The following is a 22249-nucleotide window of genomic DNA, read 5'->3' as shown; positions in this document are numbered from 1 at the left end:
GCTTGGGAGGCTGGTGCCTGACCAGGCTGGATGGAGGGGAGAGAAAAAAAGGAGCAGCAGAGGTCAAGGCAATTTAGAAAAAAGTATGCACATGTGACAGTGGTTCTCAAACAGCAAGCTGTTTAAAATGCAGCTTTGTAGCCCTCATGCTCAGAAATTCCAGATTTAACAAGTCTAGAATTGAGGCTCTGAAACCTGTATTTAAAAAAAATTTTCCCAGGTGATGGCCATGAAGGTATTCTGTGAACTGTACACTAGGCTTTGAGAAGCTCTGCCCTGGGATAGCACCCAGGGCTTCTGATAGGGTACAGGCAGGCAGAGCTGGCAGAGGCCACCCAGCCCCAGCATGAGGGGCCTGAAGCTTCGGGAGGAACAGCGCTCCCCCCTCAACCCGGTTCTGCAAGAATCGAGTCATTGCCCCTGCAGTCGCTGACCTACAGGACACCCTGAAAGGACTTCAGGAAGGTGATCAGGATGCGGCACACTGTGCTCTGGGGAGACAGGCAAGTGAGCCCTTAGACAGTTACCAATCTTACAATGCTTTAGAAAGTTCTTATGAATCTGGATTCTTACATCTTCTCATACTTAGAAAAGCACTAAAGTCATGAACGGAGAAACCCGTTGCTTGTGACCAGGAGCAACCTTCTACCAAAATGTGTGCTTGAGTGCAGGTACCCTTCCCCTAAATCACACGTAAGCCAGCGTTCCCTGTACCTCTCCCTCTTTAGAGCAGCTTCTCAGAGCTATCTGCGAGGGTTTCCCAGGCTATAGTCCTCAGTAAGTCCCCCAATAGAACTGAAACTCATAGCTCTCTTGTTGTACGTTTTCCTTCAGTCGACAGTTTTGCTGACCGTGAAGGAGCACAGAGCTAACTTCTCTCCTCTGTCTGAACACTATGAGGATTCAGAACCTTGGTAGCAGCAAGGGCCTTTTATTCCCATCCACCTCCTCAGCGAGTCCAGACGAATTTGGGTGAGTTTCTCCTGGTTCTCAGATCTCCCAATAATTGGTTGATAATCCTGAGTTTTATTTGGTGGTGTATAACAGGTACCTGACGACCAGTTGAAAGATACTGGGGGAGTGCCCCCCCCCGTCCAGTTCTGCCTCCAGAAAGACACTGAATGGTCTGGACTGAGTGACTAGGTGTGAGGCTGGCCAAATGTCTTTCCTCAATTAGGCCAACTAAGGGGTGTCAGAAAGCCAAGCTCTGACTAACACCTCAGCCAGATTGATGTAAAATACATGCAGAACTTATCTTACAAGTACTTACTTAATTGGGAACTAACCACTGAACTGGGTAAGAAATTAAAGAATTCTAGTGGAAACCCTGATGGCTTAATAAAACTGTTAAAGGATCAAGATCAAGGATTAGTTACAGGGCTTCCCTGGTGGCGCAGTGGTTAAGAATCCGCCTGCCAATTCAGGGGACACGGGTTTGAGCCCTGGTCCGGGAAGATCCCACATGCCGCAGAGCAACTAAGCCCGTCTGCCACAACTACTGAGCCTGTGTGTCACAACTACTGAAGCCCACATGCCTAGAGCCCGTTCTCCGCAACAAGAGAAGCCACCGCAATGAGAAGCCTGCGCACCACAACGAAGAGTAGCCCCCGCTCGCCGCAATGAGAGAAAGCCGGTGCACAGCAACGAAGACCCAACGCAGCCAAAAGTAAATAAATAAATTTATTAAAAAAAATTTAGTTATATATGATAACTGATGAATATGGTTATAATTTTTATGACTTTTTGTCAGAAGTATTACTGGCTTTTAATCTTTGTTTTCTAGGTATAAGGAAACCTTAAGCTAAGTATGACTTATAGCAGCTTGGTAAATTAGACCTTTGTAAGCAGAACTGAAACATTTATCTTTTCTTTCTACTTGATCCCTCCAGAAAGTGGAAACTTTCAGGTTCCCAGTAGCCTTATCAGGTGAATAGGGAAGGTCAACTCCTGGCAGGTGCAAGAATGTCAAGGTATTTTGGAGACCTTGAGAAGAGAGGAATTCACCCAAATCTATAGTTATTGTGGCGGAATCTAATGGCAAGCCCTTGGCATGGCTTTCCTGGCTCAACTTGAGAGGCCTTTTAAAAGTTCAATCTGAAATTCCTTATGAAAAGTTCCAGGAAAAACAATTTAAAAGAGCCTATATAATCAATTACACATTATGTAAATAATCACGCCAAGTTTATTTTGCAAACAAATTAGCCTTAATTGGGCTATATTTGGTAGAAATGAAGGTGATTTTAGAGGAAAAAAAAATTCTAGTGGATATTAAGTTCTAATGTTGTCAGTTGTCTTCCAAGTTTGTACTTACTGCCCAGGGCTCACTTCTTTTGTTGGCTCCTTGTTACATTATTGTGAAGTTTAATTGAATTATTAAAAGGACATTGTAAGTTTGTTTCTGGAGCTTATCACAGTAATCCTTGGATGAAGATCAGATGCCTCATGACCTGTAACAAGATTACATATACTAGAAAATATATCATTTAAAGGATTTTCTCCAATCTATATAGAAGGACTCTCCAATGAAAATAATGACAACTGGGCGACTTGATTAACCAGATAAATAGTTCTACATAAGATCAATGATTGTAATAGTGTAACCCTAGATATGGGAAGAAGCAGTAAGAGGGAAACTATTCCTGTAGTTTCCAGTAAGAGGGAAACTATAACAGACTAGTAAGACTATTATGGGCCTAGTTCAGTAACAGCACATTGAGTGGCCTATATCAGCGAAATCCTCACCAGACCTAAGAATGAGCCTTCCTAGCGCCATGGGACAAATTGGTCATGAAATGCCTCCTAAACCTTGGTCAAAACTATGACCAAGGGGAGGGTACTGCCAACTGAGGAATGTTGCCCACCATCCAGTTCTACAGCCCCTGCAGTCGCTGACCTATAGTTACCCCTAAAAGGACTTCAGGGCGAAGACCGTGCTCTGGGAAAACTGGCAGAACTGGCCCTCAGGTAGTTAGAGATTTTCAGGAGAAAACTTTTGTGAACCTGGACTCTTGCATCTTCCCTTACTTAATAAAGCACTAAAATCATTAAATGAGATACCTGTTCCTTGTGACTAGCGGCAACCTTCTCCTGAGACATGTGCTTGGTTGCACATACCCTCTTCACGTAACTCCCACATGCTTCAGAGCAGTTCCTCAGAGCTGGGAGGCTGGCTCCTGGGCTACAGTCCTTGGTAAGTCTCCAAACAAAACTGAAAAGTCACAGCTCTCACATTGTGCATTTCAACTACGGTGGAAATGAGTTGTTCAAGGTCACACAGCTGGTCGGTGGCAGGTCCGGGACGACAACCTTCAGTCCATCTTTTCACGGCTCCTCCTGCAGCCCCCCGACACTATGTGTATTCAGCTGTTCAATTACTGATGCATCCGTTTCTATCAACAGCCTTTACCAAAGCCCTGTTTAGGGTCAGTTCCCGTCTCAGGGGTTAGTTCTGGAGTAAGGATGACACCTCAGGGCTGAGTCCTGTCAGCTCACAGAGCAGGGGGGAGAACGGGGCCGGAGACACAAAGAGAGGGGGCCTGGGCCTGGCCATGCCCCACGCCCTTCTTCACGCTTTCCCGAGTAACCTAGGCTGGCCAGGCTGTGCCATAGGGCCTGGCATGAGCTGAAAGGTTCAAAAGACAGGGTATTGGGGTGCCCAGCCCAGTCTTGCCACTTTGGGGGGCCTTGTGGTCTGAACGGGGACTCGCGAGAGGCCCAGTCTCTCCTCTGCAGTTCCCACGCTCCAGTCCAGGCCCAGTGAGGGGGATCTCATTCCAGTCTGCATGCTGGTCTCCAATGACATCTTTTCCTCTTAAGGTTGACCTTGAGGTTGCTTCTGAGCTGGATTCACCTGGCAAGAAGGTCGGGGGTCGAGAGAATCACATTGAATTTGGCCCTGGGCCTGGGCCTGCCCCCCAGGTGAGAGAGTTCTGTGTCCTGTCACCACTGCACGGAGATGGAGGGAAGGGCCCCCACCAGCTCTTGCTGTCCCCCTCACTCTAGAAAGGATGGAACGGACAGGACCTGCCTGGAGCCAGGCCGAGTGCCTAGTGTCCAGAGGGGACAGGTGAGGCCCACACGCCCCCTTCAGGCCGTGCTGGCGCAGTGGGATGCGGCCAGTGACCCGGAGAAACGCCTGTCCCGGTCTCCGCTCAGAGCAGTGGCTGCCTGGCGGCCTGGCCCGCCCTCCAGGGCCCCCGCGCCCGCCGCCCGCATGAGCTGTGAGGCCTTAACCACCCAGCCTTCTGAAACTGGCTTGTCCCTTACTGTGGGTCCCCCTAGGGGGGCTGTCTCGGTCCTGATTTGTGTCATGGCGTGCGCATGTTTGCTGTCTCCTCTCTGGGGCTGGTTCCCCTGCCCTCCCAGTGCTCAGCTCCCCGCGGCGGCGGCTCAGGGCAGGTTCCTGCTCCTTCTCTACAGAGAGCAGCTGGGGAGCTGACTCTGACTGAGGAACGCTGCCTGTGGGCTTTGTTTCCAGCCCCCTCAGAGTCACAGGGAAGCTGGCACCAGAGGGAGAGCCTTGGCCTCTTGTTCGTCTCCAGCCCGAGCCAGCGGTGTGGAAAGAGGTCGGAGGGCCCGGCTCGGGGGTGGGGGGGTGGGGGGAGGAGGCAGCAGGCCAGCCGCCCCAGGCTTCTCCTCCGTCCTGGCCCACGTGCGCCCTCGTGCACACGTGCCTCTCGGTGGGGAGGGGAGGGGTTACCATGGGACAGGCCGGGCAGATCACGTTCAAGGCCCTGCCACTGCTGTCGTGGGGAGAATTATGGCCGTCGTGACGGGGAGGAGGTGGTATGGGGAGACTGCAGGATCGGGGCACAGGCTTCTGCTGATGTCAGAGCCTGCCACTGACTCTGGGATGGGTGTGGGGTGCTGGTGACCTCCTCCTGGGCCAAGGTTCTCTTCCTCAGCCTTTGCAGGCTGAGCGCCTTGTTAACTCTCACGGTCCCTCTGAGCAGGAAGGTAGGCAGAGAGGTCTGGGAATTCCCTCTGGCTCTGGAAGTCCTCTGTGTCTGGCTTTGCTTTTGGATGAGGGCAGAGCCCCCAAGGGTGGAAACCAGAGGGCACCGCAGGCCAGGAGGGAAGAGATGCGGCCCAGGCCATGCAGAGTGCTGGACAGGAAGGCCCAGGGCCGGGGAGGGAGGACCCCACTCATTCACTCAACAATCCTTTGATGAGTGTCCACTGTGTAGCTCTACAGTTACAGGGGAAAACGAACCATGTGACCCCCTATGGGGAGCTGTAGGGCAGATGAGGAGGTTCAGAAGTACAGAGGAGGGAGCACCTGACGACACAGGAGGAGGAAGGGGGTGCTTCTGGGGGGAAGTCAGATTAGGAAGGAGTCAGCCAGGTGGGAGAGGGGCTGGGGGCCAGGCACTCCAGGTAGAGCATGGAGTGGGGGGTGGGGGGTGGTGGTGGAAATCTGAGGGGTGCTCAGCTGTGGAATGTCCGTAGGGCGCGGAGGGAAGTCAAGGCTGGAGAGAGAGGCAGAGGTCAGAGCCAGCTGGGTGGGCATGGGAAGATTCCTCCGCAGGTTCCCGGGAAGCAGAGGCCAGGAGTTGAGGAGGGGACCTGGAGCTGGTGTGGCCCGGCCCCGAGGAGGTGAGTACTGGGCATCGCCAGCGGCCTTTGACCTTGGGCGTGTGGGGAAGCTGTGGACTGGAGGGCAGAAAGCACAGAGGTCAAGTTCAGACAGACTTCCCATCCCACTCCCACCACTTACTTTATGGTTGGGAGCCCCTCACTTCAGTCTGAACTTCCTCATCTATAAAATAGAGTATGTTTTCTTTTTCATTTTCTTTTTCTTTGTGTAATCCTCTCAGGGTGGTTATAAGGCTTGAATCAGGTAACAATACATCAAGAGCCCCCAGGACCAAGCCCCGACTTCTCAGCCAGTGTCTGGGCCCTCGCGTCTCCCCCTAGCCACCCTTCTCATCTTGCCCAGCTCAGCGCGCTCCCGAGATGCCCTCAACGTTCAGGGCAGCTCACAGCGTTACTCCCTGAAAGGCTTCCCTTTGGGCACCCCGTCCCCCTACTCTTTAGTTAGAATTCAATACCTTTGGGCCCCCCCCCACAGACATTTATCACAGTAACAATAAGACTGTTAGGCATTCCCCACACACACCTTTTTTAAAAGACTGTTTTAAGAGCTGTTTTAGATTCACAGAGAAACTGAGAGGAAGGAACAGAGATTTCCCATAGACCCTCTGCCCCCGCACCTGTAGATCCCCCCTTTCCGTGTCTGTGAGCTCCATCCGTAAGGCCCTGTAAACGCCATGAGGACTTGGATCCTTTCCAAATTCTTGATTCCCTAGCACTTAGCACAGGGCTAGATAATTAATAGATACTGAATAAATGTTTAGTAAATGATTGGGAAGCATGGAGCCTGGCACTTTGTAGATTATCAATAAGTACTGATTTTCTTCTAGCTCTTCCTTCCTGCTTATAGAGTATATGCTTATTTAATACCTAAAGAGTTTTCCCCCAAAGGGGACATTGTGAGAGGGCAGCAGAAAGTTAAGGCAAGTTTAACTCATTGGACTTGAGGTCATTATGGATTACCTCCCTTCACAGAATATTTTTTTTAATACTTTTATTTACTTATCTTTGGCTGCATTGGGTCTTTGTTGCTGTGCGTGGGCTTTCTCTAGTTGCGGCGAGCGGGGGCTACTCTCCGTTGCGGTGCGTGGGCTTCTTATTGCGGTGGCTTCTCTTGTTGCAGAGCACGGGCTCTAGGCACGCGGGCTTCAGTAGTTGTGGCTCGTGGGCTCTAGAGTGCAGGCCCAGTAGCTGTGGCGCACGGGCTTAGCTGCCCCGCGGCATGTGGGATCTTCCCGGACCAGGGCTCGAACCCATGTTGCCTGCATTGGCAGGCGGGTTCTTAACCACTGCGCCACCAGGGAACCCTGGAGAACATTTTATGTAATCCAGCACTTAATTCCTCAATTTGAGTTGGTTGCCGTTTTGTTATCACTCTTTTTTTTTTGGCTGTGCTACGTGGCATGCAGAACTTCCTCATCCAGGGATTGAACCCACGTCCCCTGCACTGGAAGCACGGAGTCTTAACCACTGGACCGCCAGGGAAGCCCTGTTATCATATTTGTACAGAGGAGACTAAGTGTAAGCTCAGTGAGGGGAGGGAAGGCATCCCATGAGTCTGGGGGGACTCAGCAGATGATAACGGCTGGCATGGAGCACTCCTGAGCCAGGGCTGGCTCTAAGCTCTTCACACGTGTTCACTCACTCCTTACCACCACCCAAAGAGCTGGTGCTATTAGATCCCCATTTTACAGACAAGGAGCTGAGAGGTGCCGCTGGACCAAGTTCGGAGAGCTCTGAAGTGAAGAAACCGGGACGCACAGCCTGTGCTCTTCACCTTTTTTTTTTTTTATTGAAGTACAGTTGATTTACAGTGTTGTGTTAGTTGCTGCTGTACAGCAAAGTGACTCAGTTATACATACATATATATATATATCCTTTTTCATATTCTTTTCCATTATGTTTATCACAGGATATTGAGTATAGTTCCCTGTGCTCTACAGTAGGACCTTGTTGTTTATCCATTCTCTGTATAATAGTTTGCATCTGCTAATCCCAAACTCCCACTCCATCCCTCTCCCACCCGCCTCCCCCTTGGCAACCACAAGTCTGTCCTCTATGTCTGTGAGTTTGTTTCTGTTGCGTAGATAAGTTCATTTGTGTCATATTCTAGATTCCACATATAAGTGATATATGGTATTTATCTTTGTCTGGCTTACTTCACTTAGTATGATAATCTTTAGGTCCATCCATGTAGCTGCAGATGGCATTATTTCATTCTTTTTTACGCCTGTGTGCTCTTCACGTTTTAAAATCTCCTGTTTCTCTCTGAAAAGCAGGGCCCATATTTGCCTCTCATGCCTGACAAATCTCAGGGTGATGCTCAGCATGCCCAGCTATCCCCTTACACTTGTTCCCTTGTCCTCGTCTGCCTGTTTCCAGCAGGTGAGCCAGGGACGTTGGCAGGGGCCACAGTTAAAGCTCTCTGTCTTCTGTAATAGCCTAACCAGAAGAGCAAACTGAAGGCAGGTGGGCTGAGTTGAACTTCCCAGATATTTTATTTGACCTGCACACTATTTTTAGAAAATTTTGAATTAGTTGCCAACACAAACTGTAGGGACAGAAAACAGATCAGTGGTTGCCAGGGGCTGGGGAAGGAGGGAGAAGTTAAATTCACAGGGGCAGGGGTGATGGTGATATAACTATATGCAGTTGTTAAAACTCACAGAATTGTACACTAAAAAGAGTGAATTTTACTGTATGCAAACTTATTCGTCAATAAAACTGGGTCTTAGGGATGAATTCCCAGGCAATCTGGGTTTCTGACCTTGGATACGGCCAGCACTGGGCCCTCTCTCTTCCTTGTGGTTCTAGCTGCTGGCTGGCTGGTGCTCTGACACCACTCAATGCTCTGTATTTCCAGAGCAGCAGCATTTGAGACCATTTTCTACCCCTGGGTCCTGCAGCAACCGCTGCTGAATGTCTGAAGTTAGGGGGAAAAAAAATTTTTTTTTTTTTAAAGGAGAATAGGTACAAAATAGGAGGTTGAGAAGAGGCAAAGCAGTGAAGTGAGACATGAGAAAAAAAGAGGACTTGATTTTATTTTCTGCTCCCAAGGAGCCCTGGCAGAGCTGGAGGAGTAGACAGCTAGGGGAGTGTGAACCAGGGTGGACAGCCCCAGAGCTTTGGGACAGGTAGGTACGTGCCATTTTCTAGGGTGGGTTTCCTAATTCTTTCAGGCTAGGAGGTCTTGGGTCACTTAACTAGATACAAAACCTGCTTCGCTGGCAAAAGCAAGCACCCATGAAGCAGTCTCTTGCTCTTTATCCCCAAAGGGGTAATATGCAAGGTGGAGGTGGGGCACTGCAGTTGGGAGGAACACAGACTGAAGAGTATCTGTTGCCTCCAGCAATCCTGACAAGTCCTCCCCCACCCCCAACCCCGTTTCCCTGGGATGCTCTTCCAGACGTTGGCGCACCAATCATCTCCAGACTCTTCATGCCTGGGGGGCTGTGGTCTCCAGTGAGGGCAGTAAGAGAACATCTCCACGTTCAGTGTAAGGATCTCTGCTAATCACTCCACTCCGGGATGCTCGGTGAGTCCTGCCGTCCTCATCCTTTGAGGCATTACTGGTCTCTGAAGCATCTTATCTGACCAGCCTGAATTCACTGCATTCCCCATCCATCCATCTGTCCATCAACCCATCCTTCAACCCCAAAAATATGTACTGAGACTTGATATATGCCCGGTATCATCCTAGATGTGGGACTACAGGAGTGAACATGACAAAAATTCTGTCCTTAAGGGTTTACATTCTAGTAGGGGAGTGGAGCAGACAGTAAAGAAGTGAAACTTATGTTGGATTGCGATACTTGCTCTGGTGAAAAGCAAAGCTGCCGAGGATATAGGTTGGGGGGAGGGGGGAGGTGTGCTATTTAAAACAGGTCGTGAGGGAAGGATTCTTGCAGTTATCTGGGACAAGTATGTCCTAAGCAGAGAGAACAGGAAATTCCGGCCTCGTCCAGAGCCTGCTGCATCTGCTCTGCCTGCTGGCCTGCACCGTCTGCCGTCTGCACCTCGCTCTGCCTGACCTGCCACCCATACTCCTGTGAGCAAAACTGAGGCCACTCTCCAGCCATCACATCTGTGTCATACCCCTGGGGCTCATGCTGATGTGGCATCCCTGAGAAGCCCTGCACAATGGCAGCGTGAGGGCATCTGGTTCTGCTAAGTATCCAGGGCCTGTTGGGAGTTTATCCGAGCAGGGTGGGAGAGCAGATACTGTGGCTTAAATTCAGCCGACAACATGTGACGTAAGGTCAAGGGCCAAGGAAAGGGGAAAAGAACAGCTGGGAGAGAGAGAGGCTGCTGTACCCAGTTATATCAGAATAAAGATCGCCAGGAAAGGGGCTGCAGTAGATCTTCCTTGTTTGTTTGTTTTCCTTGAAAGTGGTCTCATGGGAACCTCTACTGGAAGAAACTATTAAAGACAAAACAAAGGTATAGAACTGAGATTGATTCTGAAGCCTGATTAACAGTAGAGGAGTACTCGCAGTGGTCCAGGAAAAAAGCACGATTTCAGTACCTGCAAAAAGCCTGGACTGGGCAAAGCTGAGGGCAGGCTCTGAGCAGCAGGGAGACAGAACAGGAGGGAAGCAGGGAGTCTCATTCCATGCTTCAGCTCTCTTTGCTGCTGCCTGTGTGACAAAGGTCTAAAGGCAATATGTTATTACACGTAACAACTGAAGCCCAGCTATGGCTTGGAAATTCCTGAACTACTGTGGAAATTCTCTCCTTTGAATCATGACTCTTTTGATTGCATTTGGAATTCTGTTTGAAGGAGGTTGAAAAGACGAGTACAGTGAATCCGAATCTCTTGAAGGTGCCGGATATTCTGAAACAGTGGTGCTCAGAAAAAAGCAGAATGCTTACAGAATGCTGTAATTCTGCTGACTCTCAAAGAACATCTTCTTGTAGTGAAAGTTAGCCACCTCTTCCACAAGTCTCCCCTTTGTGGGGAAGTTAATAACAAATTCCGGCTATTCAACAGTAAGGTTAGAGATGAAACACACTAGATAAATCATTAAGTGCGACGGTTCTTCACAAATTAGCTACCTTGAAACCAACCCAATGATGAATAGCTCAGAAGTCTGCATTTGGCGCAGTTTTAAAAACACCTGAGCTCATAAAATGTGGTATGTTTAATACTATAAAATAACTCAAACATAGGAATTGGCTATAAATATCTTCCCTGCAAAGAATGTCTTTGCTCAACAGACTATAAAATAAGTATCTGGAATAGTTTTACAGTTAAAACTGAGAATCAGGGAGGAAAAGTGACTTGCTTGAGCCCAAGGTGCTAGAGAGAACAGAGTCCAGGTTTCGGAAAGTACAGCCTCTTACGCTTCCTGTGTGATCAACATCATTCCAGAAAAGGGGCATCACTTGGCTTGGCTGAGAATAACCTAGATATATCAGTCACTGCAACACGATTTTATCTGTGCTTTTTGATCACAGCATAGGCGGCTCAAGACTCAATCCAAAGGACTAGAAAACCTAACGAAATTAACAATACTTAGAGAAGTCGTTATGTGGATCTCAAGGGAACGCAGCTGGGATAGCTGTTGGTGAAGCAAACAGCTGCTTCTCAAACAAACACCAGCTTCTCTTATAATCAGTAAGTGCAAAACTTCAGGGAGAGAGCCCTCCTCAAGCCTGAAAACTTGTTTTTCTTATCAGAAAAAAACCATGACAAGGGGAGAAAGGAGGACCCACAGGATATCTGGTATGAAAATACTCCTTCATAAGTAACTAGTAGGTTGGAATTGTGACAGAAGGGAGATCCCAGCATGTGTGTGTATGGACTGCTTATACCTTTGAGAGCAGAAATTTAATGACTATTCACTGAAGGCAACTCAAACTTGGGAAATAATAACATTGCAATTTTGAGATTCATATTTTATTTACAAGCAAATGAAGAATATTCCCTGTAACCATTAATTTGGGGGGAGAAGAGCAATATAAAGAAGTTGCTGGCTCCACAGTGACGTGTGAAAGGAGTCCATGCCACTGTTTCTTTAAATGATTTTGTTATTAAAAAAACCGAAACAAAACGCACAATTTCTTCATGTTGCATATGTGAAAGAATTCCAAATAAAAATGACTTTTCAAAGCTCTGCAGTCTCTCGTCAAATGTGTCACTTGGTTTGGTGACAGCCCCTGCTCCCCAAGAGCTACAGCCTCTGAGCAGAAGACTTAATACTCATCAAGAGTATCTGCTCGAGGGATAGACAGGCCTCGATCCTTCAGGGCCTGGACTTTCAACTTCTCAGCTTCCAGCTTGGTCTGCTGTTCCACCCTCTGTTCTTCTAGGATTTCTTCAATAGACACTTGCTGGAGGGGTGTGTCACTCTCCTTTTCTAAGTCCTACAAAACAAGCAGGTTTGGAAAACTTCACCTGATAACCAAGAATAGAAAACATCATAGATCTAAAGGCAAACCAGTTCCTAAATGGATTCCTATATCCAGCTTGGGTTATTTTTTGTACTTGAGATAGGGCAGAAATATCCTATGGACAGATAAATTTGACAAAGAAATGGCTGGCAATGCTCCTATAGAACACATGTGAGTGTGGTTTAACAGGAATCAGTATCGGCATGTATAACAAAGCTTTCGTGTATCCAAAGTAAAGTCCTACATTAGACAAGTACTCCTTCTCTTAAAAAAAAAAAAATATTAGGGCTGCTTACAGCTATTTCCCCAGCCCCAGGGAATCCAAGAAAGAAGGTACTGAGGTCAAGATGGCTTAAAATAAATTTTGTATTTATACATGATCAAAGTCAGCCTAATTTCTGGGGGTTTGTGCTCAGTAAGAAGGTAGAGAACACTGATTCAAAGTAGCACCACCACCTGCCCCCCCCCACCCCCCAGGCCACAGCCGGTCCTGGCTCCTTCCCGGGCCAAAGGCAATAAACTGTCCCTCTGCCGCATTAACCAGGAGTTGTTACATTATAACACAGGACTTCTTCCCCCTTCATGGCAACAAGTCTTCTAGAGAAAACCTCAGCAGACCAGTTAGGTTACTATACCATTTTGGCCCCAATGTATTTCTCGCAAATATTGGCTACTTTTCCCACTTAATATGGCATAATATGCTTAATATTTTTATTTTTGAACACCTTCTAAACATCTGATAACCAATTTTATAATGCAGAACCTTGCTATAAAATTATCTATCTACAGGGCTTCCCTGGTGGCGCAGTGGTTGAGAGTCCGCCTGCCGATGCAGGGGACACGGGTTCGTGCCCCGGTCCGGGAAGATCCCACATGTCGCGGAGCGGCTGGGCCCGTGAGCCATGGCCACTGAGCCTGCGCATCTGGAGCCTGTGCTCCGCAACGGGAGAGGCCACAACAGTGGGAGGCCCGCGTACCGCAAAACAACAACAAAAACACACAAAAAAACAAAACAAAACAAAAGAATTATCTATCTACAGACTCAGTTCACTCTCCTTAAGATGAGTATACAGGTGTCACTCTGTGTTTTAGTAACATGGAAAGCCTATACCGACAGGGCATTCTTATTTCTCATCCTCCTCTCTGACTTTTAATTATAAAATTCTGGGAAGGCATCAACACATACACAAACTCTCCAGACGTTCCAGCCGACCACTGGATACTTATCTTCAGATGCTGCTAAGGCCTCGGGACCCGCAGGCAGTGACACAGCAGATGGAGGACTCTCACCAGAAAGGTTAGCATGAAAGCCACATAAATTACATAAGCAAGCCCTGCCCTGGGTCAAAAGTTAACTGCATCCAGCAAAATATATATTATCAAGTGTAATCTTCCCTCACAACCCATGGGCAGCAGGAGGGAAGATAATGTTCTTGGCTTAGTGTACTACTTCTTGGGCTTTTCAATATTATGTGCTGAGCTGTTCATGTGGTTATGATAATGCTGTTTCCTAACAATCAGCTTATTACTTAAGGCTGTGTGTCTCATCATCCTTGAGGTAGAATCCAGGGACTCTGCAAACAACTGAATGTTTACAGAATCCAAATGGCTTCTAGGTTTGAGTTTTCCTAGAATTGGTTCATAACGTCTTCAAACTGACTACCGATTCATAGAACTATGTAAGCATTTCCTGAACCATATTTCTTTAGTGGTACCACTATAAGAATTCTGCAGCATCCAAACCATAACATACAAAAAAAAGAGCACCTTTCTCCTCAAAAGGGCTCCCAGGAAACAATGAAGCTTCAAGAATAAACACAAGTTCACTTCTCTTCACATACATCTACACAGGGGCATGTTTGTGCCAATGTAACTGGCACAGAAAGCATGGATGTGGTGTTTACTACTGTACAACTGAAGCGCAGTATGCGTGGATATTTTAACTTAAATCTTTCCCCCCACAGCAAAGTAATACATTTCCTCTTTAAAACAAAGAGGTGACAATTCCCGCTGCTTAAACATACACTGAAACCAAAAATATCAACCACAACTATATTTTTAAAATTAGAAAAAGTTATTTCATAGCAATACTTGGACAGTATCGATTAGTTGTTTCTAGCTGTTAACGACATGAGGTCTCTGAACGAACATGACCCTGGCAAAATTACCTCCTTACTTTGTCAAATGGTCTACCATTAAAAATAGCTACGGACCAAACTACTTCACTCCAAAGACTCCTGTAAACGTGATTTAAGATGTGGCTAGGGATTGGGAAACTTTACTGAAAACTTTAAAGATAAAATCAAGCAAACACCAAGGTTTGATTTTCCTGGAAAACCCAATAATCAGAAGCATGAGGATCGAGTCAAAGGTATTAAATAAAGTACTTTTCTTTTAAAGTAAATGTGTCTCATGTAAAATGTGAAATCAAGTTTTATTTTCTTTAAAAATGTCTGAGTACTTCTAATATATATTTTGGGCGAAGAGTTTTCTAATAGTTCACATACACAGACATATAGACCTACAGTAACACCACTTTAGAGGATTTAATTTTTCACCTGCCAGCTGGCTTTCCTGACAACAGATAACAGGTACCTCTCCTCCTTGGCTGGGAGCTAAGTATGCAAGTGAAGTTGAGCCCATCCTCGGAAAGTTAACAGAAAGGCTTCTTCTGCAGCCATTCTTTCCCCTCCCCACTTTAAAAAACATAGATATCGTACTGTATATGCAGTGTGTCTTTCCCCCAAACACCACTAATAACCTTTATGTCATGAAAAACCATTTGTAAACAATTGTTTAAATGACTGCAAAATATTCCAGTGTTAACAAGCCACATTTCATTGAATTATTCTCCTCCTGTTAGATATCAAGCTTCAATTTTCTGCTATTAGAGATACAATAACAACATACTAACGAACACATTTGTGTGGGATAGTATTTACATATATATATTTTTATATATATATATCTATGGCTGCTCCGTGTGGCTTGTGGGATCTTAGTTCCCCGACCAGGGATTGAACCCGGGCCCTTGGCAGTGAGATCGGGAGTACTAACCACTGGACTGCCAGGGAATTCCCATGTAGGACAGTATTTTTTATGGTATCAGGTAAAAATCAATGGTATTTTGCTGCTAATGGGATCAAAATCTTTAAAATGCCAGGAGGCACTGAAACAAAGTTAATTGCTCTCTGTAGCTTTCCTTTTACAATGTAGCTTTCCTAAGCTAATTGGGTGGTTTCCTTGAGAAGCTGGGTGAAGGTGGAAAATATATTTTTTCCTTCTTGAAAAGACAAAAAGAAACCTAACTGGCATGATTATCAAGAGCCATAGCAGCTTAACAGTTTTCACTTACTATTTCTCCTAGTAGGACCACATTTTCTCCTCTGACCACAAAAATCCCTCGAGGAATATCACCGTATTTTTTGCCCACATGAATACGCTCCACAGTCTGATGTAGCACTAAGTTAGCTATAAGTGTACAGGGAAGAAACAAAGATATTTAGTTCAAATTACTTTATAGGTAAAGGTCCATTACTCAATTAATCAGTTATTTTGAGTAGAAAAGATTTAGCTGTACATGACTTTCAAACTTTCTAGTTCTGGAAAAAGCTAAAATTTCAAACAATCTCTTCCTATTACATTGAGACAAACCACTTAGGAGACTTTTAAACAACTGCAAACTGAGAGAGTATTTGGGATTATGTTGCACTAATAAGGAGGATGGTGGAAATAAATGAAGAAAATTAAATTCCTTATGAGTTAGTTGCTAATATCAACATGGCTATAAGAAAATATAAATGACAGGGCACTTGGAAAACTCTAAAGCCCAAACAACTGCAGAAATTAAAACTCTGGGTTTATCTGGAAGGAAAACGTTTTTCTATGTTGCGTGGGTATGTGTGTGTGATGATTTACCGAAGATTTAACTTTGTTTCAGTACTTAGGATTCATTTAACCCAATGTAGGTACTCATGGATTACGATATAACGGTAACCTATTTTTTCCCTTTGTCAGATAACCATAATCTGGTAATGTGAGAGTAAAGCCACTATTTACCACTTTTCCCTCATGTAGTCTGATGAATTTGACTTAAGGTTTAGAACCACAATCTGTGAAGAATAATTCATTTTCCTCTTCCAATTGGTGCTGTTTGTCTTACGTGAAGAAATGCGGTATCTGTGCTCTTATCGTCTATAATTCTTACATGTGTTTCAATTATGTTGTTTTTCCTCAGGCCCAAAGCCACTGACCTATGCAGATGTCCAGCAAATGCTGATATGAACTGAGAAGTTCCTTAAGACAGAAGCAAATATAAGGTCTCTTTAGAAAAATGCAGGAGGCAAAACCAAGACCAAGACCTTGAGTCTAATGTATCCCAAGGTATAAAATCCTGGCTTAATGTTGGGGGTCCCTAAAAAGCTTCAGCAAAGGCCTCTGACCCACTTTTCATTGGACAGGGAGGGATTACCTTCAGGGCAGGAACTGCTTTGAAGAGTAGTCGCACCCAAGCCAATGTACAAATGAGCAGCTTTTTCAGTGGACTGAGTTTATTTCTATCATCTGGCTCCCTCTAATGGGGAAAATAAAAAATAGTCCAAAACACTGTCAGCGCATGTTCTAGTGAAAACCAGTTTTAGAAATACAAGCTTGTAAACACAAGCTTTTGAACCACCTAATTGTAATTTAGAAAACGATGTAATGATTCAAACCAATATTCTATTATGCCAGACACGTGAAAAAAGTTGCAGACAAACTTCGATATGAAACAACACAAAAATACAGTGGGCAGCTCTTATTATCCAGAGTACAGGAGAAGTCCGTGACTAATACGTACCAAATTGATCAATGCTTCTTAAAAAGCCTATAAGCGTCCTTCCATCTCGAAGCAGGACCAAGTGCTTTTCTGGGGAGAGGAAAAAAGATCTTTAAAAAATGCACTGTTGGGACTTCCCTGGTGGTGCAGTGGTTAAGAATCCGCCTGCCAGTGCAGGGGACACGGGTTCTAGCCCTGGTCCAGGAAGATCCCACATGCCGCGGAGCAACTAAGCCCGTACGCCACAACTACTGAGCCTGTGCTCTAGAGCCCGCGAGCCACAACTACTGAAGCCCATGTGCCTACAGCTCGTGCTCTGCAACAAGAGAAGCCACTGCAATGAGAAGTCCATTAGCCTGTGAGTTTACAGGGTAACAACAAAAACAAAGTTCATAGCAGATTAAGCTCTACTACTTCTTCCAGTGTATTTAAGGCAGAGTTCACTGAGGAATTAGAGGGATGACCCCGGCAGCACGGTGTTTAGATGAGAAGACTGGTGATGGAAGAATCTGAGGAGGCGGCAGAGTGGGGAAGGACTGGGCACGTAGTCAGGGGGCCTGACCGACTGGTTCTAGATGCTGATGCTTGACAGTTAAACCCTCTCAGTGTCATGTCAGTTTCCATACCTGCAAATTTGGAAATTGAATCTAGGTGATCTTTATGATCTTAATTCAAGAATTATTTTCCCCTCAACCGAGATGGAGAGCTGCTATTTCAAACTCTGGAATCAGGGAAGGTTTTAAATAAAAAAAAAAACCTCAGACATGCAGAATGAGGACACTGATAATAAAACTAGAGCAAAAGTTCAATAAAATTTATGGAGAGCTATGGGCTGTTCTGGGGCCTAGATATAGAGTAGAGCAGGGGTCCCCAACCCCTGGGCTGTGGACTGTTGTCCGAGGCCCGTTAGGAACCGGGGCCGCACAGCAGGTGAGAGGTGGGCAAGTGAGCGAAGCTGCATCTGCTGCTCCCCATGGCTCCCCACAGCTCGCATTGCCGCCTGAGCTGTCCCCCGCCCCGCCACCCAGTCCGTGGAAAAACTGTCTTCCGTGAGACCGGTCCCTGGCGCCAAAAAGGTTAGGGACCGCTGCGGTACAGAATAACATTTAGAGTCACCAACCTTATGGAACTTATATTCCTGGTGGAGAAAGTCAAACAAATTTTTAAAAATGCCCTATAGCGCGTAGTCTAGCGGAATAATAAACAAGATAGCAGAATGAGAAAAAGAGGGGAAGAAGCTACTGAAGAGAGGGTGGCTAGGGAAAAGCTCTCTGAAGAGGTGACCCTGAGCTGACACTGAAGAATGATAGTCAGCCCGTCACTAGAATAGGTAGCCAAAGTCATTCATTTGTTCCTTAATGCCACAGATAAAGTGCTTTCTAGATGCAGAACAGAGGAACAAGACAGTGATTCTTTCCTGAAGGAATTTATAGGCTTTCTGGGTCTATAATTAAGCACCACAAGAGAGCAAATCTTAATTATGTGAGACTGAGAGAAACTGTATCTAGCTGGAGCAGGTATCTGAGTTGGACATTTTTGGCCATAGGAAGAGTGACAGGGAAAGGGAAGAGGAGGGAAATCTGTAATTGAGGCAGAAGAAAAAAGAGCTATGTATCCAAATGTCTGGCGAAAAGTTGAGGGTGTGAAGGGAAATAACAGGAGATGAAGTCAGAGAAGTCCTGGGAGCAGAGGCTGAGTCTGGATGTGACTTCACAGGGAACAAGAAAACTCTGAAGATTAAACTGGCAGAAAAGAGAGAACGGTTTTGAGGCTAGACCCAGAGTCTGAGACATGAAGAAGAGACCTGAACCAGGGGAGAGATGGGAAGGGACAGGATGGGAGGACCAAGACACTGCAGTTATAAGGGATGGGATTTGTCAGCCAAGTGTGTTTGTATATGTGGGTATGTGTGAGAGAGTGGGGTGCTGAAGAGATGAGTTAAAGAAGATGTAGGAATTCTGAGTCATCATGTCAGGGAGGACCATTTACCAAGAGCTGGGAGTAAAAGAAGCAAGCTCAGTGGAAGGTGATTAGCTGTAGTGATTCTGAAGTGGTATCAGGACACCTATGTAGAAATGTCAACTGGCAACTGGAGATGTAAGACTGGCCAAAGAAGTCAGGATCGCAGCAGTTTTTGAATAAGTCCACAAAGAGGTGATATAATAATTAAAGTCCAGGAGCCCTCCTAGAGATTTAAAGAAAGAAGCAAGCCAAAGATGGGACCTAAGTGTCCATCTATTTTAGGGAACAATAACGGTTGCAGAGGTAAGAAAATCAAGTACCAGTGTTGGAGAAATCAAGAAAATGAAGAATCCCGTGGTAACGTTATCACAGTGTTGCAGAGGAGACGGAAGAGCTCGGAGAAGTGCATCAGAAGGTGTCTTTAAGACTGCAGTTTCAGTAGTGTGTTGACAAAAGAAATCAGATTGCAGGGGTAATAGAGGTAGGTGGTCTATTGCAGGTGGTCAGGAAGTAGAGTTAAAATGGGAGACTACTCAAGAGGTTTGGGGGTAAAGATGTGAAAAAAGGGATAGGAATTTGATGGTGAAACACAACTGAGAAAAAATTCGACAGACAAGAACATACATGAAGGGGAGGATTCAGAGCGGGAGCGAGAGAGGATATGAGAGCAACAGGATATTAATGGAAGAAGGTTCCAGAAGCAGTGGAAGGAAAGAGAAATAAGACACAAACTGAAAGGGAGGAATACTTCCTATTCAAATGAGAGGATGGGTGAAAATACAGAAAGACTGAGGAGAGGAGAGTGTCTGAATGTCACAGTGAAGGGTGCATATGAAATGGTTTCAAATCTTTCAGTAAAGGAGGAGCTTGGAATCTGCACAAAAGGGGTTAGAGGCTTGAGAAAAGCAATTATTTTTAGTAGAATGGCAGGATGTGTTAGGGGCCTCAAATAATTCAGATACATAACAAGAGAGGTGAGGGCAAAAGGGCATCCTCAGATAACTAAGACTGAGGATTTCATCACCCATTACAGACAGGCTTGTACAGTGGTTATTCATACATGACTTTGGTCCAACCTACATTTCCCTTCAATAGCAAAATCACTAATTTGGATCTAAAAAGTGATTTCAAACGACAGGAAGAGAATTTAATCATAAACTCACTCTTTAATTTACATACATAGTAACTGTTGAGATTCCTGTAACTTGTTTGGAACTGTGTGTAAACCGTTTTGCAGCAATTACAAGTTAATGAGACAGATCACACGATTGAGACTTTAAAAATGTTTAAGGAATAATTCACAGATGAGAGTTTGGAAAAAGGAAAGACAAATGTACAGAAGTGAGCTCCTCTTCAGGACAGTGACTAGGAATAAGGGAGCTCTTAATAAATGCGAGAGAAAACTGTCTAACAGAAGAAAAAAGTAAGTTTGAAGTGAGTGACTCAAGTCTTTCTGGAAAAAGCAATACCTGGTCCGGCAGTGGTCTCCATTACCATAACCCTAAAGTCTAAATACCCTCAACGGTAAAAGATTGCAAACGGCCACACAGCATAAATCCTATGTTTAGTGCTAATTAAGTCCAACTGCTGTTGTATTACTCTTTTCGTTTCTTGAAGAATCCTTTTTCTAAGAATTCTCATTCATCCACCAGTAACCACCTGGTACTTCGAAATGCCGCAGGTGGGAGATGATGCACCGGGGAGGCGGCCAACTTTCACGCTTGGGCCTCAGCAGCCGCATCCCTGAAAAGCAGAAGTGAATTCTACAGCTTGCCCGGGGGCCGGTGAAGGCTGCGAGAGACAGGATACAGGGAGCAGGCTAGGAGGTGGGCAAACGGTGTGTCCCGGGGCTCCTGCATCCTGTGGAAGATGCCAACGCCGGACGTCCAGAACCTTACAAAAAACACACCGCCCCCAGCCCAGACTCATTCTATGAGCTCCCTCCTAAGAGGCACCCTCCTGGGAAGAAGGGTCTCACCCCAGACTTCACTCGGAGGAGACGAACTACTCACTGTCGATGTCCTCGATGAGGCTGGCGGTGCCGGGCATATAGTTCATTTTGAGTTGAGATAAGGCTGCAATGTATAGTGGCGGTGGGCCAGCGCGTCCAACACGTCCTTCCTCCTATCGCAGTCGCCGCCTCGGCGGGACCGGGACAGGAATCCGGACCCGGACCTACTCCTCGCCCCGGCTTTCAGTAGCCGGGGCCTGCCGGAAACGCCACCATATTACCCCCACCCACTTCCGGCATCACGTGCCCGTCCTCAAGAAGAGGCGGGGCCGTAGCGCGGTCCTGGGATACGCTTTCCGCAACCCTGATAAGAGGGGAAGAGGAATCTAGATTGGATAGACAGTGGGGAAAAGTGTTTTCCCTTTTAAAGGAACACGGTGCCGCCCCTCGCTTTCCTGCTTCCCAGACCCCAGAGCCACGGACCTCCGTCCTTCCTCTCTCAGGACGCGGAAGCTGAGGGGGCGGGACCCGGCCTGGGATTGGCTGTTGCCGGCCGACCACCCCTTCCCTGCGGTCCAGTCGCGCTCCCCCGCAGGCGCCTGCGCAATGGGCCGGCCTTGGGGGGCGGGAAGCGCCCGGGGGCAGTGGAGCCGATGTCGGCCTTGAGGCGCTCGGGCTACGGCCCCAGTGACGGTCCGTCTTATGGGCGCTACTACGGGCCTGGGGGTGGAGATGTGCCCGTGCACCCACCTCCGCCCATATATCCTCCCCGCCCCGAACCCCCCCAGCCTCCCACTTCCTGGCGAGTGCGCGGGGGCGGCCCGGCTGAGACCACCTGGCCGGGAGAAGGCGGAGGAGGCGATGGCTACTATCCCTCTGGAGGCGCCTGGTCGGAGCCGGGTCGGGCTGGAGGAGGACACCAGGTAAGCTTTGCGCCATCTGTCCCAGGGGGGTCCGACAGGGTAGTCTTTGGGGGGTGAGGGCCATTGGGATTGATACACCTCCAAGAGTTTGTAATGAATCGTGTTTCCTGTGTTTTCCTTAGGGGGTCTTTGGAGAGACCGAGACTAAGATCGCGGGTGGGGGGGTGGTTTGCTTGTGTTCTCTTTGCCCCTCGTCTTCTGCTTCAACCATAATAAATGTCTTACCATGAAAGGAGGAAAGAAGATCCTGGGCTGACCTGCGAAGCTGAGTAGCAGGCTGCGAATCTCTTGCCTGGGGACGAGGTTGGGCTGGTGTGGCCCGGCTCTTGCTTTTCGAGTCCTAACAATTTTTCCTGCGTGGCTCGTCAGGTCGGCTCTCCCCGAGGAGAGAGGTGGCTGCAGCCTCCTCCGTCACTCAGCAACCCCTCCCGCTGGGAAGGAACGTGAGGGAAGGAGAGGGAACTGGGCATTTAGCCCTTTGCCCCTAAAGCTCTGCCCCGCATTGGATCACGGATAATCAGTGTAGGAAAGCACCTTTACTTGGATTGTTTTATTTCATCTTAACGGTGACTGCAACGTAAGTGTCATCACAGCGTTCCTATTTTACGGTGA

At 46.9% G+C, this 22249-nt stretch overlaps 3 protein-coding genes across 16 annotated transcripts in view; 2 read left to right on the top strand and 1 right to left on the bottom strand.

Annotated features, from left to right (window-relative positions):
• The window catches only part of ASH2L (ASH2 like, histone lysine methyltransferase complex subunit), a 47670-nt gene extending 35962 nt beyond the window's left edge, over window positions 1–11708 (top strand). For 5 of the 13 annotated variants that reach the window (XR_009538283.1, XR_009538292.1, XR_009538286.1 and 2 more), the window contains 10 exons: window positions 835–972; window positions 1425–1666; window positions 3817–3918; window positions 4003–4565; window positions 5449–5595; window positions 7002–7113; window positions 7287–7977; window positions 8650–8726; window positions 8999–9127; window positions 9501–11708. The gene's annotated coding sequence lies outside the window, so the exon portion shown is untranslated. Of the gene's footprint in view, window positions 1–426; window positions 672–834; window positions 973–1424; window positions 1667–1889; window positions 1971–3816; window positions 3919–4002; window positions 4566–5448; window positions 5596–7001; window positions 7114–7286; window positions 7978–8649; window positions 8731–8941; window positions 9128–9500 lie in introns of all 13 variants that reach the window. The other 8 variants (XR_009538287.1, XR_009538284.1, XR_009538291.1 and 5 more) reach the window with 8 other exon arrangements.
• LSM1 (LSM1 homolog, mRNA degradation associated) lies at window positions 11476–21212 on the bottom strand. The gene is made up of 4 exons (XM_060136553.1): window positions 20776–21212; window positions 16823–16891; window positions 15341–15456; window positions 11476–11958 (listed from the first exon to the last, which is right to left on the bottom strand). Exons 1-4 carry the CDS (start codon window positions 20819–20821, stop codon window positions 11788–11790), a joined length of 402 nt encoding a protein of 133 aa, XP_059992536.1. The 5' UTR covers window positions 20822–21212; the 3' UTR covers window positions 11476–11787.
• A 135-nt stretch (window positions 21213–21347) lies between these two features.
• Window positions 21348–22249, top strand: part of BAG4 (BAG cochaperone 4) — a 28511-nt gene continuing 27609 nt past the window's right edge. For both annotated transcript variants that reach the window (XM_060136332.1, XM_060136331.1), the window contains exon 1: window positions 21348–21637. In XM_060136332.1, the coding sequence (XP_059992315.1) occupies window positions 21368–21637 (270 nt within the window). In that variant the 5' untranslated portion in view covers window positions 21348–21367. The remainder of the gene's footprint in view (window positions 21638–22249) is intronic.

This window comes from Lagenorhynchus albirostris, chromosome 21 (genome assembly GCF_949774975.1).
Source record: "Lagenorhynchus albirostris chromosome 21, mLagAlb1.1, whole genome shotgun sequence".
In the NCBI taxonomy this organism is placed as follows: domain Eukaryota; kingdom Metazoa; phylum Chordata; class Mammalia; order Artiodactyla; family Delphinidae; genus Lagenorhynchus; species Lagenorhynchus albirostris.
The sequence above is the reverse complement of the archived record's forward strand: the minus strand, read 5'-3'. Positions and strand labels throughout refer to the sequence as shown.

Coding starts and splice junctions, on each gene's coding strand:
- LSM1 (XM_060136553.1), bottom strand. CDS start 20,821: ATGAACTATATGCCCGGCACCGCCAGCCTCATCGAGGACATCGACA. Junction 16,892..20,775: donor CCTCATCGAGGACATCGACA/GTGAGTAGTTCG, acceptor TCCTCTCCCCAG/AAAAGCACTTGGTCCTGCTT. Junction 15,457..16,822: donor AAGAAGCATTGATCAATTTG/GTACGTATTAGT, acceptor GTACACTTATAG/CTAACTTAGTGCTACATCAG.